The following is a 23,005-nucleotide window of genomic DNA, read 5'->3' on the forward strand; positions in this document are numbered from 1 at the left end:
CAGCTGAAAATCCCCAAAGCTGTATAAACTTCTGAGCTTCAACTCAGCAATGTGCAATCTTGACATCAAAGCATTAACCAAACGTGTGAGGAAATTTTATCCTGCTAAAATACCAAGTATCTAATAAACCAGTTTTACCAAAATATATAAACATGTAGAAGGATAAGTGCATTTAATAGAAATACATTAAAAAAATCTCTTAAAATCTCATGAGCCATTCAATGTACACACACAAAAGAAGTGGCAATAAGGCTACGATACTGCTCAGGGTCCTATCTGACATTACCAAGTTCCATATACAATATATATTTTGATGCCATGTGATTGCAGTATGTGCATGTATGTACGGTGGGAGATATATTCACACGTATGTAGTTCTGTACGTCTACACAAATGGCATGCACATTCTTGAGACGTTGCCTCTTGTTCTCTTATTCTTTACCTCATTCATTCTCGCGTCCCTAGCGATTTGGGGGGGGGGCTTGGGGGAGGGGGCAAGGATTGGAAATCATCATGTTTCTTTCTTTCCCCACTCTGCAGGTCTGGAAGCGGGTCACGCGCCATGCTTGGTCCACCCACTCACACGTGTGAGCCTTCCAGTAACCACCATTCCCTCAGCGCATCCACACAGACACGCACACACAAGCACGTCAGGACCCTCTGTTGTGCATAAGGTAGAGCCTGATGTTTTCATTTTCCAGGGGAAGTTGCTTCTGTAGGCTTTTTCTTTGCCCTTTGATTTCTAGGTCGGGTCTATTCTATGCCGCTACTTTAAATACTACTGCTGTACTGTCTGGTGTTATTTTTTTCCCCAGTGTTTTGGACCAAGACTAAGTTTCCTGAGACTTTAAATGCCTAAGACAAATATAAACAAGATCTGCCTGCATACACAGGCTGTTCTTCAGGAGTGAATTTCTGAAGCACGTTTGTATTTCTTACAACGCTGCTTCTTTTTGAGAACTTACTTCCCACCCCTATCATCATAACGAAAGCAATTCTAGTAGAAAATATGGACATTTTATTTCTGGACTTCATCCTTAAATGCTTAGCTTCATAACAGTGTGCAGGTAGATCCTTGATTAGGTAAATTGGAAAAAGATATCTTAAAAACTGGGCTTTTCTTTTTCATTTTACCTTTTCATTCAGAAAGCACTAAGGACTTGGCATTAAGCAGGTGACTTGAACCCTAGTGACTGCTGTCCACTAAGTTGAAATGCCCCTCATCTGCAGCTCTATTGGGACAGTAAATTTACTCAAATGGAAGTTGGTAATTCTTAAATACCTCCATGTAATGAAGGGGCTACATCACATCCCAAGCATAGACATTTGATTTAGAATTGCTGGGATACCTCCTTTGGAAACTTCTTCAATAGTATGGCCAAACACTGGTTCTCCTCTCTTGCAGCTTGGTCTGTATAACCTTTAACACTTACAAATGAGTTAGAATAGCCATATAAATGTGAGTTTTCATTTACCTTTTACAATATAATTTTAAAGCACACATTTCCTATTACACAAAGAACCTAGCTGAGAATTCTTTGTCTTCAGCAGAAACCATAAAGGCTAATTAAAGTGCTAGATCAAACAACCTGGCTGGGGCCTGCAGCTTGGGCCTGGGATATCTCAAGATTTCAGGGTAGCGATGACTACAGGATAAAACAAGGGTTCATTTGGTTCCTCTCTTGGCCTCCTGCCCCTCTGTTTCCAACGACAACAAAGAAGCACAAGGTAGTCTTCCCATTTCACGCCCCGTTTAGAAGCGGAGGCACCCCTATCACACTGCAGTCATGAACTGTTTGGGTTAAAATGCTTACGGGATGTTGAGGGTGGGAAATCCATGTCAACCCCAGCTAAAGGAGGATAGTATAGAGTAGCTTCATTGTCATGAAATTAATGCTGGACTTCAGCAGTGTGTTAGAATGGGCAAAATTAGATTTCTACCCTAACTTATCACTCTGCAGTAAACTTCTGATTCAGGCAAAGAAAGGAGAAAACTACTACATAACCTGTGAGTTACTTTAAGGGAGATAGTCTTTAAATAAAGTAATCTAAGTCCTTTAGTGGAACACCCTGCCCCAGACACCCAGCTCATACAATGCTCTCTGTCTACCGCTTGGCCTCACCACAATCTCCTGTCCCCCAAAGCATTACCTGCACCCCCAAAACACTTTTGGCTTTCGTTAGAGTCATACTGAGCTGTCGTTGAAGGAATATAGTTCCTAGTAACCAGATATTCCCTTTTTGTTCATTTTCTGATAAATAAAAAAACTACAAAGTCTGTAACGTTCATGAAGCAACAATTCTGGGCTAAACTGTAAGGATACTGAAAACCACTAGCGTTAAAGTTAGGATTGTGTAAGACACTGGAACCTCAATTAGGCATCATGCACCAGAGTCAATAAAGGAAATAACAGGAAAACAAAATGTTCACAAGATCTGAGGTCCTTCACTTTGTTTTCATATCCTTTTATCAATATGTTTATGCTTTATCCTTTGTTGGACAATCGAATCAATTTCAGCAGTTTTAATTAGTAATGTTAAAATAACTCATTAAGACCTAAAATGACTATAATTTAACTTAAAAAATCAAAACTGTTATACTACAAACTAAATGATTTGAGGAATAAGAATTTGATTTATAATATTGTCAGTTGGTTGTTGATCTAAACATTGGAAGTGTACAAATAAAGTTAAAGAACAATACTTCTAAGACATCTAAAAATGCAATATAATAGATCATAAATTATGTGCAGAGACTGAGACTTATACACATTTCCAGTATATACTTCCATTTTCAAATATTACCAAAGTGTAAACATAACTTAACATAAATCATCCTTCTATTTCCACTCTTAAAATGAATACAGTGAAACTTCCAGTACGATCCAGATCACTTTTTTCCCCCAAAGATAAGCGAAAAGTGGCAAAAATTTACAATAGCAAGCACTAGCATTACCAGATTTTGACTAATTTAGTCTTTTAGTATTGAAAAGATTTGCTGAATTTTGTAGTTCATTGATAGTGGTTCCTGGTTTCCCATGATATTAATAAATAGCAAAGCACCACCTATCTCAAAATATTAATAGAGATTCTAGTATAGAGTTTCATTATCATACCCCAAATGACGATAGAAAAAAATAGGTAGTGACTTTGATAATTGTAAAACACAATGTTACTTTATGCCAGTGTTTCTGAGGATCAAATGAATGATCTATACCTAGTGACAAGGGAACTGAAGCTTAACAGACAACACCGTCACTGAAAAGGAAACAAGCCTTAGGGAAGAACAAGATTATAAATTTCTAGTTTAGACAATTTCAGATTTTGGATATTCAGACAAGCAAAAAAAAAAAAAAAATCACAATGCTTCAAAATAGGAGATAGAGCTATATGGGAAGAAGCCCCTTTACATTATCTGTTACTTGTAACCTTCAAAAGCCTTCCCCTAAGCTCTGCGTATAGAGCATTTCCAGTGGAAGACAAGGACCGAGACCACCCCCCCTGCCCCCAAAAAACGAAGTAAAGGAAGTAAAATACTTGTCCAAGGATTGGTCTGGCCTCAACTCTTATTTTGAAACTCGTCCTCTGGAAAGTGGATGACCTCATTTTTACAGCCAATGCAGCAAAGAGAACCAGATGCATGAGCATAAAAAGCAAAACAACAACAACAATGACAACAAAAAATCCATCATTTGAAACTTCTCAAGATGAGTTTATTTTCTCCTCCTTCTGCCCCACTCTCCTGCACTTGCATTAGTTTGATGAAACACTGAAATCCTTAATACTGGCTTTAAAATAGTATAACTGCCTGCACTGCCAGCCTGCATCATGTGTACCGTCTTAAATAAACTTTAACTGTAAAGTGGAGATCTCCAAAGAATGAAAGAGAATGGCTCAGAAAAACCATTCAAAACATCTCTAAAATATAACTGACAGCTCTTCTTTATGGGAACATTCTGTGTGCTCAATAAAATTGCTTCTCTGGTTGAATGTTAGTCAAATCTAACTTTTCTCTAACTGGTATTTCTATTTTTCTTAAAAGTACATTTCTTAAAAGTCTAACTGAGCCCACTTGGGAAATCTTGAGTAGAAAATATGTGATGAGTTCCTGATTGTGTCATAGTCAGGCTGAAGACCAGCCAGAATGTTCCCCAGGAGAGGAAACCTGAAAATGTTGGTTTCCTTAAAAATCAATTTTCTGTTCAATTTGTTGGGGAGAAAAGGAACTGTGTTGTGTGTGTCGGTGCTGCTGAAATACTGAACATGCAGCAGTAGCAAAGTAAACAGCAGATCCCGATATCCCATGGCTGCACTAATGTCTGAATTTTTCTTTGCTTGGCTAAATCTGGAGGATAAATGTTACCCTCAGAACCCCAAGGTAATGCCCACATCTGCATTCTTAAGGCTTTTGCTTCCTTCTGGGGTTAACAAATAAGTGTAATTCTTTTCTCTCTTCCCAATGCCCAGCAGGCAGCACAGTTTGCTTGCTTTTTGCCACAGTAGGCAAAGAGCACCCACATTTCCACAGCGGGGTTGTCTCAGTGTCCAGACACAGAAATGAGGGGGAACCTTTCCCACACACCGGGACAGATTCTGCAGCCCAGATCTCATGGCAGAGCGGTGTTCTCGGCCATGCAGATATGTGCCGTTGCTCAGTTTCAGGATCGCATATTGAAAATGCATGGCATTCCATGGACAGCGCCACGGTGTGTCATGCTCTTGTTGAGCAGGATCACGCTGGTTCTTCAAGTGACACCACCCACCCAACACAAGGAAGAGAGAAACACTGCTACTTCGCACCTCTCACAAATGAGATCCTTGGTTTGTTACTAAACCAAAGGTGGCTTGGGATTATTTCAGTAGGTTAAGAGTGAGTGTACTCTATTAATGCAGAAAATGCAGTTATTGAACACACAGTTCCCCAGTCTGCCTAGAGCACATTACCCCTGTCATCAGTTTCTTCTTCATCCTCCGGAGGAGAGCAGGGCAGGAAGAGGCGGAAACTTCTCCGTGTGTGTCACTGCTCACCAGCACCCTCTGTGGCGGCTGCCATCTTCTCTGTCTTTTTAGACTTCCTCTGCATTTGCTCTTGTTCCTTCCTCCTCAGCTTTTCTCTTTGTTTTTCTATTTTCTCTTGGGCCTTCCGAGCCTTCTCTAGAGACACTTTCATTTCTTTGAGTTTTTTTTTGACCACTGCTCGGTCCTGGGATGATGTCATTCCAAGAGCCTAAGAAGGAAACACATAAACAAACTGAATTTGAAAACCAATGGCTTCTCTGCTTATGATGAGGTTGATATCACAAGATGTTCAAACTCAAGAACTAATGTAAACATAATCAAAGAGGTAGCAAGAGCTGATTACATTTGCCAAAAATCTACATACTGTGGGGCTGATCTTTATTTGTTCTTTTATACTTTGAAGTCCCTAGCACAGTACCTCCTAAACCTCAGCAAGTAAATGCTTTCTGAACTGGTAATTAATGGGTCAGTGAATGGAAAAAGGGCACAATTCTGCTTCTCCAACCTTTGGGCTGTAGACATTTACAGCCAAAAGTATTGCTAAACTCACTGATATTTTCAAAAGATAGGAGTGGGCACCTGCTGCCACGGAGGGTTCCAAGAAGGGCAGGAGGAATCGAAGTGGCTTCCTTTCTGCCCATGTATTCATTTACAATGGAGACCAAAAATGTCTCTGGGACCGGAATGCTCATGTCAGCATGATTAGCCATTCTCTCCCTGTAGGCAGACCTATAAAGGAAGCCTGATCATAATGAGGCTGCTCGATGAGCTTGGAATTCAGAATAAGGGGAGTTGGTTCCGTACTTTAAACGTTTCATGACCTTCAGAATCAACAGCGGGATGCATCCATCTCCCCATCAGGGACAGCCTTGTCAATGGGCCTTCATATTCACAGGCTATTGATTGATCTCTAACCTTTTCAAGACTGTCAAGAGCTACTCATCTGCCCGTCAGCCCAGCAGGGGGCCGAGGTTGGGGGTGGCAGGCTGGCTGTGAGCTCCTTTTGCCCTTTTTCCACAGGGGTAGGTGCCACCTCAGCCTCTAAAGGAGATGGACTGGACAGGTGAAAATGAGAGTGCCAGGGCAGGGGAGGGAAGACACGGCCTGCACTTGGTGGGGGAAGAAAGTTCTGGGGAGAACACAGTTCCATTTTTTGAGTGGAATGCAGGGAAGAGGGAGGGTGGGGGGAGCAATGAGTTAAAAAAAGGGAAGATTCACGGACCTGGGTTTTAACTCTAACGTTATAGGAGAGTCCACATCGGCCATTATTAAAACTCATACTACATAGGAAATAAGTAGAGTTAATACATGGACCATGTGTTGCTTGGCGGAAGCAATGGAGTGAGCCTCTAGCTCTCCTGCTCGGCAGCCTACTGTTTGATTCAGAACCCGACGACTTTCCGAAACTTCCTTTACCACTCAGAAATCATTCAAGGTCCTTTCTGCTAACTGTGAGTGAGAAGTACCTCTCAGATATGCAGGATGCTCTCATCTAACGGAAACATTTTAGGCGCTATGTGTAATACAAATTATACTTGGTAACCTAACACAAACATATAATTCTTTACCTTAAGTTTATTTCCATCCAACTGCAGGAGTTGCTCTCCAGTGATGTTTTGGGCACTGAATTCAGAGACATACTGCTCCAGATTTAGGCTCATTAGCCAGTGAGAAACCTGCTGCACGCTCCATTCATGAACGGCCCGATTCAGACACTGACTGTGTTTGGGAGACTGTCCGTCATCAAGAATCTGAGGTAGGAATGTTACGCAGGGTTGTTAAAGGACCAAGAAGCTGTAGCTCAGTATGGCATGTGATGCTATCAAAAGCCATTTCTTGCCTACTAGAGCCACACTTGTTTTTAAACCATAAAGTAAACGAATGGTTCTAGCTGTATGTGTAACATACACAAAGTTATTAACTCTACATTTTGTTTAGGTATTTGGAAATATAAAAATTCCCCCAAACAAAGCATTTTAATGTAGGAAGTTTAAAACTGAAAAATACACTCCAGTGTTGCAAGTTTTTACATTAAAACACTATGGAAAGATTATCAGATGCAGAAAACGAATACATCATTAATCTCTATATGTAATGCATCACTGCACTGATCCTCTGCTAAGACATCAGAGATATGTAAAGATACATTTAAAAATACTGAGGTATATCTTTTACTTAGAAGGGGAGAACATTAAGTCCTCAAACATACTTAGGGGAAATTTCACAGCCATTATTTCACTTGAGCAGCAAGCAAACCTATGAGGAAGGTAGGACAGGTAATTTCCATAATTACTTTTAATAAACGAGGCAAGTGAGGCCCAGAAAGTCTCCAGATCTGTCCAGTATCACACAGCTAGTGAGTGGTGGAGCTCAGCATTTACTGGTTTATTCCAAATCCCAGGCTCTGTCCAATGCAGGACATTGCTATGAATAGTGCAAAGGGCAGCTGGGTTCCTAGAACCACTAAGCTGAGAGGAGATGAAGGCAATGATAAATCCGGGAGGAGAGACAGGTGTCACCTCAGTGACCATGCAGGGAACACAGAGGAGGGGATGGGGAAGCTGAGGTGAAGGCAAAGGAGGTGAAACACAATGGGCTGTGTCAGGGTAATGGTGATGGGAGGCACAGCAAGGGAATCTGGAGATCCTCTTGAATGTCTTTTCAACTAAGATATAGACAAGGACAGAGATTGAAACTATTTAACACGAGGAAACCCTCCACTACAGAGGAAAGTTTCTTGTCTTGTTTGATTTTAAATCATTTGCAAAGAAAAGAAGTGTCAGACAATACCATGTAAGCCACCACACACAGCCCACTGAGAGCTCACCTCGTCATCTATCATATCCAGGCTCTGAGTGAGAGAGCAGCAAAGGAACCAAAAAGAAAAGTGTTACAGGAACAGGAGACACACATGTACAGTACAAAGTTTTAATACAATTAAAATCATGCGAAGCCTGAAGAATACAGGCAGAAGAATTTAAGGGAAAAAAAAAGTTTTACAAAGCAAAAATCACATTAGAAAGAAATAACTAAGAGCAAATATTTAGGGTGAATATATCTTTACTTACAGCGCTTCTCCCCAGCCCCATCCCCGCCCCCAGTACTGGTATTTCTTCCTTCTACTTATCTCTTGGAGCACTAAGTCAATCACCAGTGTAATCTCCTGCCCTCCTGTACACATTATATCTCCTGAGAATCCATTGCAATGCACACTTGACCCCGGCTTCTAAGTAAGTGGTTCTCCCCCAGTTTTCCTTCCTTATCACAAGTGCACCTGTCCCCTGCGGTGATTCTCAGTCAAGGGCCACTCCCCACTCAGAGGGAACATCAGGGATGGTGAAAAAAGTGAGGGAGGAGGGGGATGGATTGTCTGTAAACTCCCTCGAGATTTTTTTTTTTTTTTTTTTGCCGCACCTCGCAGCTTGCAGGATCTTAGTTCCCCAGCCAGGGATCGAACCCAGGCCCCCCTGCAGTGGAAGCACGGAGTCCTAAAGACTGGGCCTCCAGGGAATTCCCTCCCTTGGGATTTCTGGGCTGTTCCCTCTTGCTGCTCTCCAGTGCCCAGCCTCCCATTCCCAACCCTCTGTTGATAGTCATCCCATTTATATCAAAGAAAGGCTGGGGAGGTCCCTAGACAGCTTAAAGGGGCTCAGAAATAGTACTCTGCATCCACGTTGAGACAGAGAGGGAGCGAAATCATGAGGACTGATATGCAAAATCTGCCTAAAAACATTTTCCCCGGTGATAGTTCATCGGTAAAACGTATGATCTGAGAAAGCAGCTCTGTCGTCGGTGCCGTGCATGTACCTCATCTGATGAGAGCACCAAGGACTGAGAGAGCCCAGGTGTTTTGGGTTCTGCTCCCAGGCCGCTCAGGTCTGCTGAACTGGTACTGCTGGGGCTGAAGTCATCACTGAAGGTAAAATTCTGAAAAAACAAATAAAGCTCACTGTTAAATGAGCATAGTGAGTGAACCAGAGGTAGGTATGTTTGCAAGTTCTGGAAAGGTTCTTTTTAAGTAATCTTAGAAGAGATTCATATTGGGTTTGGTGACCTTCACCCGGCAGTGGTTGAGAACTGTGCCTTCTGCGCTGGATAGGGAATTCTGGGTGCTTTCTCCATCACATGAAAGGATAGATATCTTAGAGAAATGATTCTTCAACCTCTCTTCAAGGGTACAGCATTCGTTATCCTCTGCAACTGCTCAGAGGGGTAATATTAATAAGCCTATATTCTTTGACCCTAATCGTGATAAGTAACAGTGTAAGTAAAAATACAAGATGGTGTGGTGAGCCTGAGTTATTAGGAACAGATGGCAATCCATATTAGAAAGGTAGCTTGAGCACCCCCTGGGAAGGATCGCTTGCTGTTGGCCGTGATAAATACTGTGAGAGATGGCAGATCCTCTCCTGGATGTAACCTTCAAGATGATGAGTTCTGGGGTAGGTCACAGTCTGCCATTACACTAGTAGTCACATGCTAAAATACAACTCTTGCACAGCACCAACGGAGTACCAAAGAGGCTGCAGCATGGACAGAAACACATTTCCAAATAACCACCTGGGGGTTGGGGAGGTTGAGGGTGTGTACGTAAAACTTCCCCAGAATTTCATTAAAATGTTCAGTGAATATTAAAGTTAAATAAATTCACAATGACTACATAGCTGCATTTGTAAAAACATTTTAAACCAAATCTGGTGTCTCTCCAGTGCAAGATAATGGTAGAATCTATTCAAACAACATTTAGATTTCTCAGACCCAAGACTGAAAATGTTTCAAGACCAAAGTGGCCTTCTGCTTCCAGAACTTCTTTTGCTAATAATTCTAGAAGGACTGGCTTTCCTGGAACTCTAAGCACCTGACCAACACCATCTTGTTTCCTATTCCCCTTCCTTAGGAACTGGACTGTTAGTTTTCCATTAGGTTCCCTTGCATTGGGTTTAGCTGGTTGTCAAGAATAAATACGATGCCGGAGGCTAGAGAATTCAGTACCAAACAAACGCCAAGTTTGCTAAAACTTCAGAAAAGGAGACGAAATCAGAGCACAAGGAGCTAGGCTAGTAAAACATTTAAGCAGGTGAGCATTTAACACAGCACATTACCATTTGACATTGTCATTGGAGATATGACCCCAAATTCTGTCAAAACCTTATGAGCTGTTGACCTCAAGAAAAGAATTAAATTCAAGTTAACATTAATCACAGGTTTCTGTTTGAGAGAGAAAAGTGAACATTGATAAAGGGAGACCAAACAACATGTGAAAGTTAGCCACTGTATGTGTTTCAATAAAATGTTAGGTAAGGTTTGCAGCGTCATGCTGGAAATAACCATCGTGCATTTAAAAACAAATAAGCATATAATTCCTCGTTCTGCTAAAGTTAAAAAACTTTGGTGATAGAATTGTAACAGTTTATCAACATGGAAGTTTGATTTAAAAGAAGAAATAAGGGTGCTATGTCAGCATTGGTCTGTTTGAAAGAGTTTCATTTAGATATATTGAACACATATTCAGTCCCAAATTTATTTGTTTTCCAGTAAATCTTGAAGAGCACAGCAAAAATAGTTTTGTAATGTAATTTAAAGTGGAATACTTGGTAACAGATCTATCATACTGTTCCATGATTCAAATGCATCTTTCCCAGCATGGCTTGACTGTCAAACTGAGATTAACTAGCAGTATGTGAAAAGACAGGCAAATCAAAGATTAACGTACAATCTAGAACGGAACAGTATTAAAGAAGGTGATGGTTAGATGAGGCTTTCTTCCTCCCCCACACAAGAAATACCATGCATTGTTTACTGCAGTGTTATCACATTGGTTTCTCGGATCCAGAGTACACACACAAGTTGAGAATGCTTTCCAAAGATCGAAGAGGAGGAAGGATTGGGGGTTTTCTTGTTTGCTTTTTAAATCCATGTGTTTTCTACCTTAGACCCCTTTTTATCTGAAATTAGAGTTTCAGGAGAAGGCTGAAGGGGACTTGCAGATGCAGGCAGGTTCCTGAAGGAATAGGATCCTTTCCGGCTTTCGTTAAACCACGAGAAAGGCAGGCCCGCTGATGGCGTGGAGGCCTGAGCAGTGGAGGACAGCTTCGGTTTCCAGTGTTCCAGCCTGCCGCTGAAGATCCTGGGTTATGAAAAGAACGGGTATGTTAGACAAAGAAAAGGCAGATGTAAAACTTATTGAAATGAATTCTGAAGGGACTCTGAATATAGTTTGAAGTCATAGTTTGAGAAATTATTCTACACAATGGATAGAGTAAAAATGTTGCCCTTTTGACTAGAACGTTAATCTTAATAGTTATCTTTTTTTTGTTAATTTTAATTTTTCTTTTCTTTGGGGCCACACCACGCAGCATGCGGAACTTCCCTGACCAGGGATCGAACCTGCGCCACCTGCAGTGGAAGCGCAGCATCTTAGCCACTAGACCACTAGGGAAGTCCAATAGTTATCTTTTTTGCATCTAATTGGATTCTATAACAATGATCAATATTTTGTTATCATTATTGCCACGATGAATTTTATGAAATGTGCCTAATAAATGTATGTGGATGAATTAGTATCAGGGAGGGGCATGGTCTTTTAGGAATTGCTATTAAGTTAATCATCACAGCATTCCCTTTATTTGGGTCACATAACAGTGCCTCACACTAGTGACATGAGCTCATAACCAGCATTCTACCCTGGCCTCCTCTGAGCACAGGTTCTCAAGAGCCTGAGACTTTAGAAAATGATATATTTAAATACTTGGAAATTTCTGGGCTCATGATACTTTAAGCAGAACAAACACACCTTATTGGTTTTTCATCATAATCTTAGTGCCTTATCACAGGAGGAACATCAGACCCAAGGTCCTAAAACCGTACACACTTCCTGTGTACCTGGCCTTGGTCCTTCTCTCAGAGTCTATTTCCTCATCCATAAAAGGTGGATATTTTATATATATCATATGTGGTTGTTAAGAATTAAATTAGATAAGTGTGAAAGTGCTTTGAAAATGTAAAGGTATAAAGGTCTATGCTTATTTACTACTTAAAGGACTCAAAGGCATTTGAAAAACACAATTTGAAAACAGACTTTTGGGACTTCCCTGGTGGTGCAGTGGTTAACAATCTACCTGCCAATGCAGGGGACACGGGTTTGAGCCCTGGTCTGGGAAGATCCCATGCACCGCAGAGCAACTAAGCCTATGAGCCACAACTACGGAGTTTGCAAGCCACAACTACTGAACCCGAGTGCCACAATTACTGAAGCCTGTGCGCCTAGAGCCCATGCTCCACAAGAAGAGAAGCCACTGCAGTGAGAAGCCTGTGCACCACAAGGAAGAGTAGCCCCACTTGCCGCAACTAGAAAAAGCCCGTGCGCAGCAATGAAGACCCAATGCAGCCAAAAATAAATAAATTAATTTTAAAAAAAAGAAAGAAACCAGACTTTTTTCTTAATGCAGTTACCTGCATATCTATATTTACCTTTTGGTTAAAAAAATTTATCAGGAGCTGAGGCAGGAATGGGCAGTAGTTTCTATGCACTTGGAAGAAGTCACCCTCAATATGTCCAAGTGATCTCTGATAATAATGTCTATTATTTGTTAGCTGTTGATGTCATGACAACAAAGAGATTCCCCTTCAATTAAAAGTGCCTCAACAGCATGGCTAACGGACAACTTCTGTCCCAGATGTATACTGAATTTCAACCGTCTCACATCTCATTTCTCATTACTTTGAAATATTTCAAATTTACATAGGTAATACAACTCCTAACAATTTCTGTTCCATTTCCGAAGATTATTGTGAGAAACAAATGGAACAATTAATGTAAAAGCATCTTGTAAACTGTAAAGCAATATATGTATAAGGGGATTATGAGAACGATAACTAAAGAGAATGCAGAAGTCAGCAAAGTTTTGGTAGCATACTGAAACCACAGGTTGGGTCAGTAAAAGTGTTTCTCACACTAAAGATTCCAGCAGATCTGATGATTTTAGTGGTGTATTTATTTAAAAAAACAAAACAAACCCAAAGGGGTCTGCAAGGATAATAAAGAACAACCAGAGATGTGTCAACCTTCAATTTTATCCTGACGTTGAAACTAAAAAAAATTTGTATCCTTAAATCCACTTACTATCAAAAAATGGGGGGATGTGGGTTTACAATAACTGAACTTAAGAAAGCATGCTAGCAGAGGCAGATTGGTCTTCTGTAAGAAGCACTTTTTATTCCTGGGTCTTGGACCAGTGCAGTGGTCCCCAAATAAGTCTGATAAGGATCATCTGAAGTAGCTATTCAAATACAAATTCTTGGACTTACCAAGTTAGAATTTGGGGGAGAGGGAGGAGTTGACCTGGAATCTGTATTTTTTAATAATACATGTCTGATCTCACTCTTAAAGTTTTTAATAACTGTATTTATTAATATTATCCTGAATACAAATGTGAGGTTTCTGGAGCAGAAACAGGTTATTATTTACTTACAAAATTTATTGCACTCGTTTCCCATGCCCTAATTTCCTCTTTCCAGGCTGCCACAATGGGAACAAGTTGTCATCGTATACTTGGTCTACATTATAGGTGAGGAATCTAAAAAATATGAATCTGGATGATTATATAGGAGAGGGACAGCTGTCTGCCTTCTTTCCTCTGAGAGGGAGAGATGTCTTATCTCCTTAATGTAAACAATTCAACTTGAGAAGGATCTTGGGTTCTTATGCTTTGGAAAGTAATATATGTCAGAGTAATATATGTAAGTAATATATGTCAGACTAGTGTCTCCAGCTTTGCAGCCCCGGGAACGTCTCCACAGAGTTGGGTCTCAGCCCCCTCTCCATATCCCCACTTCTGGAAAATGTAATCACATACCTCTGGGGAGGTAAATCTCTCTGCAGGTAAATCTATCTATCTAGTCATAATGTAACTTCTCAGGCTTGTCGTTTAGCTCAGGTCCCACATTCCAGTAAAAGTGCTCACAAAGCTCTGACTGTGCAGAAACATAAAAATATTTCCCCTGTAGCCCCACACTCTTATGGGGATATTTGAGATTAACTGGACCTGATGATTATTTTCCTCCTCTTTGGTTATAAATTTCTGAATCAATTAATCAAAGTAACATGGGAATTTTTTAAAGAGTTCCATCCATAATTCAAGTAAGACATGGTAGTGCTTAAATATACGGATACTGTTTTAAAGGTTATAAACAGGCCATAATGAATGACAGCATGAGTATCTTGTCTTACTCCCAAGTGAACTGCCTTTGTCGCAATGCTTTTAGAACAACCACCACTACCACATTAAAAAAATTTTTTTTAACATCTTTATTGGAGTATAATTGCTTTACATTGTTGTGTTAGTTGCTGCTGTATAACAAAGTGAATCAGCTACACGTATACATATATCCCCGTATCTCCTCCCTCTTGCGTCTCCCTCCCACCCTCCCTATCGCACCCCTCTAGATGGTCACAAAGCACCGAGCTGATCTCCCTGTGCTATGCGGCTGCTTGCCACTAGCTATCTATTTTACATTTGGTAGTGTATATATGTCCATGCCACTCTCTCACTTCATCCCAGCTTACCCTTCCCCCCTCCCTGTGTCCTCAAGTCCGTTCTCTACATCTACGTCTTTACTCCTGTCCTGCCCCTAGGTTCTTAGAACCATTAAAATTTTTTTTTTAGATTCCATATATATGTGTTAGCATACAGTATTTGTTTTTCTCTTTCTGACTTACTCTGTATGACAGACTCTAGGTGCATCCGCCTCACTACAAATAACTCAATTTTGTTTCTTTTTACGGCTGAGTAATATTCCATTGTATATATATGCCACATCTTTATCCATTGATCTGTCGATGGACACTTAGGTTGCTTCCATGTCCTGGCTATTGTAAATAGAGCTGCAATGAACATTTTGGTACATGACTCTTTTTGAATTATGGTTTTCTCAGGGTATATGCCCAGTAGTGGGATTGCTGGGTCATATGGTAGTTCTATTTTTAGTTTTTTAAGGAACCTCCACACTTTTCTCCATAGTGGATGTATCAATTTACATTCCCACCAACAGTGCAAGAGGGTTCCCTTTTCTCCACACCCTCTCCAGCATTTATTGTTTCTAGATTTTTTGATGATGGCCATTCTGACCAGTGTGAGGTGATACCTCACTGCAGTTTTGATTTGCATTTCTCTAATGATTAGTGATGTTGAGCATCCTTTCATGTGTTTATTGGCAATCTGTGTATCTTCTTTGGAGAAATGCCTGTTTAGGTCTTCTGCCCATTGTTGGATTGGGTTGTTTGTATTTTTGATATTGAGCTGCATGAGCTGCTTGTATATTTTGTAGATTAATCCTTTGTCAGTTGCTTCATTTGCAAATATTTTCTCCCATTCTGAGGGTTGTCTTTTGGTCTTATTTATGGTTTCCTTTGCTGTGCAAAAAATTTTAAGTCTCATTAGGTCCCATTTGATTTATTTTTGTTTTTATTTCCACTTCTCTAGGAGGTGGGTCAAGAAGGATCTTGCTGTGATTTATGTCATAGAGTGTTCTGCCTATGTTTTCCTCTAAGAGTTTTATAGTGTCTGGGCTTACATTTAGGTCTTTAATCCATTTGGAGTTTATTTTTGTGTATGGTGTTAGGGAGTGATCTAATTTCATTCTTTTACCTGTAGCTGTCCAGTTTTCCCAGCACCACTTATTGAAGAGGCTGTCTTTTCTCCATTGTATATTCTTGTCTCCTTTATCAAAGATAAGGTGACCATATGTGCATAGATTTATCTCTGGGCTTTCTATCCTGTTCCATTGATCTATATTTCTGTTTTTGTGCCAGTACCATACTGTCTTGATTACTGCACCTTTGTAGTATAGCCTGAAGTCAGGGAGTCTCATTCCTTCAGCTCCATTTTTCTTCCTCAAGATGGCTTTGGCTATTCGGGGTCTTTTGTGTTTCCATACAAATTGTGACATTTTTTGTTCTAGTTCTGTGAAAAATGCCAGTGGTAGTTTGACAGGGATTGCATTAAGTCTGTAGATTGCTTTGGGTAGTATAGTCATTTTCATGATGTTGATTCTTCCAATCCAAGAACATGGTATATTTCTCCATCTGTTTGTATCATCTTTAATTTCTTTCCTCAGGGTCTTATTGTTTTCTGTGTACAGGTCTTTTGTCTCCTTAGGTAGGTTTATTCCTAGGTATTTTTTTATTTTTGTTGCAATGGTGAATGGGAGTGTTTCCTTAATTTCTCTTTCAGATTTTTCATCATTGGTGCATAGGAATGCAAGAGATTTCTGTGAATTAACTTTGTATCCTGCTACTTTACCAAATTCATTGATTAGCTCCAGTAATTTTCTGGTAGCATCTTTAGGATTCTCTATGTATAGTATCATGTCATCCGCAAACAGTGACAGTTTTACTTCTTCTTTTCCGATTTGGATTCCTTTTATTTCTTTTTCATCTCTGACTGCTGTGGCTATAACTTCCAAAACTATGTTGAATAAGAGTGGTGAGAGTGGGCAACCTTGTCTTGTTCCTGATCTTAGTGGAAATGGTTTCAGTTTTTCACCACTGAGAATGATGTAGGCTGTGGGTTTGTCATATATGGCCTTTATTATGTTGAGGTAAGTTCCCTCTATGCCTACTTTCTGGAGGGTTTTTAATCATAAATCGGTGTTGAATTTTGTTGAAAGCTTTTTCTGCATTTATTGAGATTATCATATGGTTTTTCTCCTTCACTTCGTTAATATGGTGTATCACATTGATCAATTTACGTATATTAAAGCAGCCTCGCGTTTCTGGGATAAACCCCACTTGCTCATGGTGTATGATCCTTTGAATGTGCTGCTGGATTCAGTTTGCTAGTATTCTGTTGAGGATTTTTGCACCGATGTTCATCAGTGATACTGTCCTGTAGTAGTTTTCTTTTTTTGTAACATCGTTGTCTGGTTTTGGTACCAGGCTGATGGTGGCCTTGCAGAATGAATTTGGGAGTTTTCCTCCCTCTGGTATATTTTGGAAGAGTTTGAGAAGGATAGGTGTTAGCTCTTCTCTAAATGTTTGATAGAATTCACCGGTGAATCCATCTAGTCCTGGCCTTTTGTTTGTTGGAAGATTTTTAATCACAGTTTCAATTTCAGTGCTTGTGATTGGTCTGTTTGTCTTTTATATTTCTTCCTGGTTCAGTCTTGGAAGGTCGTGCTTTTCTATGAATTTGTCCATTTCTTCCAGGTTGTCCATTTTATTGGCATATAGTTGCTTGTAGTAATCTCTCATGAACCTTTGTATTTCTGCAGTGTCAGCTGTTACGTCTCCTTTTTCATTTCTAATTCTGTTGATTTGAGTCTTTTCCCTTTTTTTCTTGATGAGTCTGGCTAATGGTTTATCATTTTGTTTATCTTCTCAAAGAACCAGCTTTTAGTTTTATTGATCTTTGCTATCGTTTCCTTCATTTCTTTTTCATGTACTTCTGATCTGATCTTTAGGATTTCTTTCCTTCTGCTAACTTTGGGGTATTTTTGTTTTTCTTCCTCTATTTGCTTAGGTGTAAGGTTAGGTTGTTCATTTGAGATTTTTCTTGTTTCTTGAGGTAGGATTGTACTGCTATAAACTTCCCTCTTAGAACTGCTTTTGCTGCATCCCATAGGTTTTGGGCCATTGTGTTTTCATTGTCATTTGTCTCTAGGTATTTTTTGATTTCCTCTTTGATTTCTTCAGTGGTATCTTGGTTATTTAGTAGCGTATTGTTTAGCCTCCAGTGTTTGTATTTTTTAGTTTTTTTCCTGTAATTGATATCTAGTCTTATAGCATTGTGGTGGGAAAAGATACTTGATATGATTTCAATTTTCTTAAATTTACCAAGGCTTGATTTGTGACCCAAGATATGATCTATCCTGGAGAATATTCCATGAGCACTAGAGAAAAATGTGTATTCTGTTGTTTTGGGATGGAATGTCCTATAAATATCAATTAAGTCCATCTTGTTTAATGTATCATTTAAAGCTTGTGTTTCCTTATTTATTTTCATTTTGGTTGATCTGTCCATTGGTGAAAGTGGGGTGTTAAAGTCCCCTACTCTTACACTGTTACTGTCAATTTCCCCTTTTATGGCTGTTAGCATTTGCCTTATGTATTGAGGTGCTCCTATGTTGGGTGCATAAATATTTACAATTGTTATATCTTCTTCTTGGACTGATCCCTTGATCATTATGTAGTGTCCTTCTTTGTCTCTTGTAATAGTCTTTATTTTAAAGTCCATTTTGTCTGATATGAGAATTGCTACTCCAGCTTTCTTTTGATTTCCATTTGCATGGAGTATCTTTTTCCATCTCCTCACTCCTCTTCTGTATGTGCCCCTAGGTCTGAGGTTGGTCTCTTGTAGACAGCATATATACGTGTCTTGTTTTTGTATCCATTCAGCCAGTCTATGTCTTCTGGTTGGAGCATTTAATCTATTTGCGTTTAAGGTAATTATAGATATGTACGTTCCTATTACCATTTTCTTAATTGTTCTGGGTTTGTTACTGTAGGTCTTTTCCTTCTCTTGTGTTTCCTGCCTAGAGAAGTTCCTTTAGCATTTGTTGTCAAGCTGGTTTGGTGGTGCTGAATTCTCTTAGCTTTTGCATGTATGTAAAGGTTTTAATTTCTCCGTCAAATCTGAAAGAGATCCTTGCTGGGTAGAGTAATCTTGGTTGTAGGTTTTCCCTTTCATCACTTTAAATATGTCCTGCCACTCCCTTCTGGCTTGCAGAGTTTCTGCTGAAAGATCAGCTTTTAACCTTGTGGGAATCCCCTTGTATGTTATTTGTTGCTTTTCCCTTGCTGCTTTTAGTATCTTTTCTTTGTATTTAATTTTTGATAGTTTGATTAATATGTGTCTTGGCGTGTTTCTCCTCAGATTTATCCTGTATGGGACTCTCTGTGCTTCCTGGACATGATTGAGTACTTCCTTTCCCATATTAGGGAGGTTTTCAACTATAATCTCTTCAAATATTTTCTCAGTCCCTTTCTTTTACTCTTCTTCTTCTGGGACCCCTATAATTCGAATGTTGGTTTGTTTAATGTTGTCCCAGAGGTCTCTGAGACTGTCCTCAATTCTTTCCATTCTTTTTCCTTTATTCTGCTCTGCAGTAGTTATTTAATACACTATTTTATCTTCCAGGTCACTTAACTGTTCTTCTGCATCAGTTATTCTGCTATTGATTCCTTCTAAAGAATTTTTAATTTCATTTATAGTGTTATTTATCATTGTTTGTTTGCTCTTCGGTTCTTCTAGCTCCTTGGTTAAATGTTTCTTGTATTTTTTCAATTCTCTTTCCAAGATTTTGGATCATCTTTACTATCATTAGTCTGAATTCTTTTTCAGGTAGACTGCTTATTTCCTCTTCACTTGTTAGGTGTGGTGGGTTTTTACCTTGCTCCTTCATCTGCTGCGTATTTCTCTGTCTTCTAGTTTTCCTTAACTTACTGTGTTTGGGGTCTCCCTTTCGCCAGCTGCAGGTTCGTAGTTCCCACTGTTTTTGGTGTCTTCCCCCAGTGGGTAAGGTTGGTTCAGTGGGTTGTGTAGGCTTCCTGGCGGAGGGGACTGGTGCCTGTGTTCTGGTGGATGAGGCTGGAGCTTGTCTTTCTGATGGGCAGGACCACATCCAGTGGTGTGTTTTGGGGTATCTATGAACTTAGTATGATTTTAGGCAGCCTCTCTGCTATTGGGTGGGGTTGTGTTCCTGTCTTGCTAGTTGTTTGGCATGGGGTGTCCAGCACTGGAGCTTGCTGGTCATTGAGTGGAGTTGGGTCTTAGTGTTGAGACAGAGATCTCTGGGAGAGCTCTCGCTGATTGATATTACGTGGGGCCGGGAAGTCTGTGGTGGTCCCATGTCCTGAACTCGGCTCTCCCACCTCAGAGGCTCAGGCCTGACAGCCAGCTGGAGCACCAAGACCCTGTCAGCCACACGGCCAAACTTTAAGCTTGATTTATTTAATTCGAGTGCCCATCCTTGACTCTGTTCCCATATGGAATGGATCTTGATCTTATATATCCTTTTCTTAATCCTCCTTGGAACGAGGAAAAAGAGAGTAATGTATCACTTCATTTCCAGCATAGAGTTCACTGTCCACTACCACTTTTAATAGGTAGGAAATAAGAATATTGTTGCCAAATTGTTGTCATTCTAATGCCCTATTTGAAAAGGACTTTTGGTAGTTCAGATCCTGGCCAGGTAACGTTTCAGAGAAAATCTGCAGACCATGTCTCATTAAACCCTTTCATAAAATTCTCACTGTCAGGGAAATACTAAAGAGTAAAAAATTCCATGTGGACTTGTACATCCAGCACTAAAGACGGGTCCGAAGGCCAATGTGATGAATGAGATCATAGAAGCTCAGCCTTGGATAATATCCAGAGGCTTTCTGCTCTAGCTTTCCACACCACGATAATGGAGGAACAAAGGAATAGTCACATAGAAAGCAAAGAAAGCCCACTTCTAAGGAGACAACCACTGTCCTCATAGCTGCAAACCACCAGATCCTGGGATATTTTGAAGACTATTTTCGAGGTCTGGCTGTGCCCCTGCTGGGGCTGTATCCTGTCCCCCTCACTTCTTTGTGTATCCTTGACTCTAAAACTCCCTGAGCTGATGGAACCTCTGTGTGGTTCCTAGTATCCTTCAAAAAACTGAACAGTGATATGCTTCCATTTGCTTGGACCTAGAGTATAGAATATTCATTTAAAAGAGCAAACTCTTCACTACTTTAAAATTATAGACCTATCAGCTCACCAGCTTTCTAAAATAAATGCCAATTTCCTTTTGGATATACAACTCTCGGGCCTACAAAAGGAGCAGAAAGGGTTTGGTAACAGTTATTCTACTATTGACCACTCTTATAGTCTGTTTCACTTTGTGGAGAAATCTGTTAAGAATAACATAAAATTCTTCCTTCCCTCCATCCCTCCCTCCCTTCTTAACTTTTTTGACTCTGAGGGCAGGTTATGGGCCAAGGGGCATAAACTCCATACAGATCCTTAATAACTCCCTTGAAAAATCAAGATTGGTAGAAATGAATACTTAATAGATCTGAAAATAATTTCTAGAGGATCAAAACAGGTATGTGTTCTATACTTGCTTCATTTTCTTTTTTAGCTTATACACTAATGACTTACTATCATTTTTGGAAAAAATAGATTCATAAATCACTGCTATATTTCTGATTGTTTTATTGTTAGGAACTGGGAGAAAGCATGTCTTCAAATTAAGTCTCTATAATCCGAAAATGCCATTTGTTGGGGGTGTGAGGTGGGGAGAGTAACTGCCTCCTGGCATTTAAATGGTTTAACAACTCTATAAAACAATTAACTCATTTATATATCTTGAAACCAGTTTACCCTGGTGCTAGCACCCCAAAATTAAGTTGCTCAGGTAAACATTCCATGGTGATTTTTTTTTTTTGGTTTAATTTTGAATACAATTAAGTATTCAGAGTCTAATTGGATGTCATCAAAATATAATTAGGAGTTCAGGAACTTCCAGAACAGAAAAAGTATAAACAGAATATAGAATTCAAGCAGGTAGTAAAGGAGGTTAATTGAAGAAAGTTAGGTGCAACCAGAGGAAGGATTGCAGACCTCCATTTACTCAAATCAGAGGAAGTAATTCTGCAAGGTTCTAACATCCACCCCTTCTGTAGGGGACTGAGAGACCTGAACAGGTTAACAGCTATAACAAGCAGGTGTCCATCTGCAGCCAGGCCAACAACCTTGAAATATCCTGCTTCTAGATCCTGAGTTATGGTCTAAATATCTGATCAATAACTAACAGCCCATTAGAGATGGTCAGCGTAGAGTGCTTAACCTTAACTTATGATGGGGTTCAGGACACGCTACCCCCAAATAGGGCACACCTTGGCATAGTGAATATTTTAAGCTATGAATATTTTAAGGAATTTGAGAAATGGCAGGTGCAGGAAGGGCTCTCTGACCTTCCCCATCTCCCCTGAACCAGGTCATAAGACCCTCATGTAAGAGAGGTGCCCTCCCTATACCCAGAGGAAAGGAGCATCCTTAATTCCATAGATGGACAGATGCCAAGAGGAATCTGAGCAAATGAATGAACAGGCTTGGTTAAGTTTCCCCAGTTTACTGCCCTTAGGCTCATACCTTTCTGTCCTATCACACTTCCCCACAACTTTCCATGCTTCATCAAACCTACGATAAAAATTCTCCAGGCTTAACTCCTTCTTTGGGTCTTTATTTCCTAATGAAGGCTCCTGTGTCTCATAAAACTTACATTAAATTTGTATGCTTTTCCCTTGTTAATCTGTCTTCTGTCAGTCTAATTTACAGGACTTTAGTTGAAGAACCTAGGAGTGTAGAGGGAAAAATATATTTTTTTCCTCCCGTACACTCACTTGAGATGGAGAAACTGTTCCCTTAATGAGTCTCCCCCATACTGGGAAGATATAAAATGAAACAGCAAGATGATTATGTAAATAAAATCCATATTATCAAAACAAAAATATTAGTTTAGGAATAATAAATATACCGGTTAGTTTTTAAGAAAATTTGTATTATTAGAAACTGAGAAAGAAACTCGTCTATTGAGTCTACCTTAATATATTTAACTGATTTCAGATTTAACTAATTAGGTGTAAAACTACCACACTGATAAAGAGTATTGGGATGTTTAGAGTCACTGTAGTTATTTTAATTTAGTAGATTTTCAAGAGTTTTTTTAAGTAGGAAAAGTGTTGATTTGTTAGGAATGTAAGTTTGTCAGGTTTTAGGCACTGGAAATTACTTAAAAGGAAAACTAAATAGATTAAATTTATATCTGCAGCTAAAAACAGGACAGACAATTATGGGGGAACAGGTCTGCTCTCCTGAGGCTAAGCTAATATTGTTCGAACAATTTTTTTTTATTTCATATAAAATTTTTTTATTTCATATAAAATTTTTTTTTCATATAAAATTTTTTTTTATTTCATATAAAATTTTACTCGATGTGTAAAACGAAATGACGG

At 39.6% G+C, this 23,005-nt stretch overlaps 2 protein-coding genes across 9 annotated transcripts in view; one reads left to right on the forward strand and one right to left on the reverse strand.

The window, feature by feature from the left end:
• LOC307192086 (serum paraoxonase/arylesterase 1-like) overlaps positions 1-655 on the forward strand; it is a gene marked incomplete at its 5' end in the record, with an annotated part of 33,347 nt that extends 32,692 nt beyond the window's left edge. The window contains 1 exon segment of the mRNA XM_079932606.1: positions 541-655.
• Positions 565-23,005, reverse strand: part of PPP1R9A (protein phosphatase 1 regulatory subunit 9A) — a 320,981-nt gene continuing 298,540 nt past the window's right edge. For 6 of the 8 annotated variants that reach the window (XM_079932584.1, XM_079932583.1, XM_079932582.1 and 3 more), the window contains 4 exons: positions 10,948-11,146; positions 8,827-8,946; positions 6,588-6,770; positions 565-5,227 (listed from right to left, as the gene is read on the reverse strand). In XM_079932584.1, the coding sequence (XP_079788710.1) occupies positions 5,018-5,227; positions 6,588-6,770; positions 8,827-8,946; positions 10,948-11,146 (712 nt within the window). In that variant the 3' untranslated portion in view covers positions 565-5,017. The remainder of the gene's footprint in view (positions 5,228-6,587; positions 6,771-8,826; positions 8,947-10,947; positions 11,147-23,005) is intronic. The other 2 variants (XM_079932586.1, XM_079932585.1) reach the window with 1 other exon arrangement.

The sequence above is a fragment of the Stenella coeruleoalba genome, assembly GCF_951394435.1.
Source record: "Stenella coeruleoalba genome assembly, chromosome: 9".
Taxonomy (NCBI): Eukaryota; Metazoa; Chordata; class Mammalia; order Artiodactyla; family Delphinidae; genus Stenella; species Stenella coeruleoalba.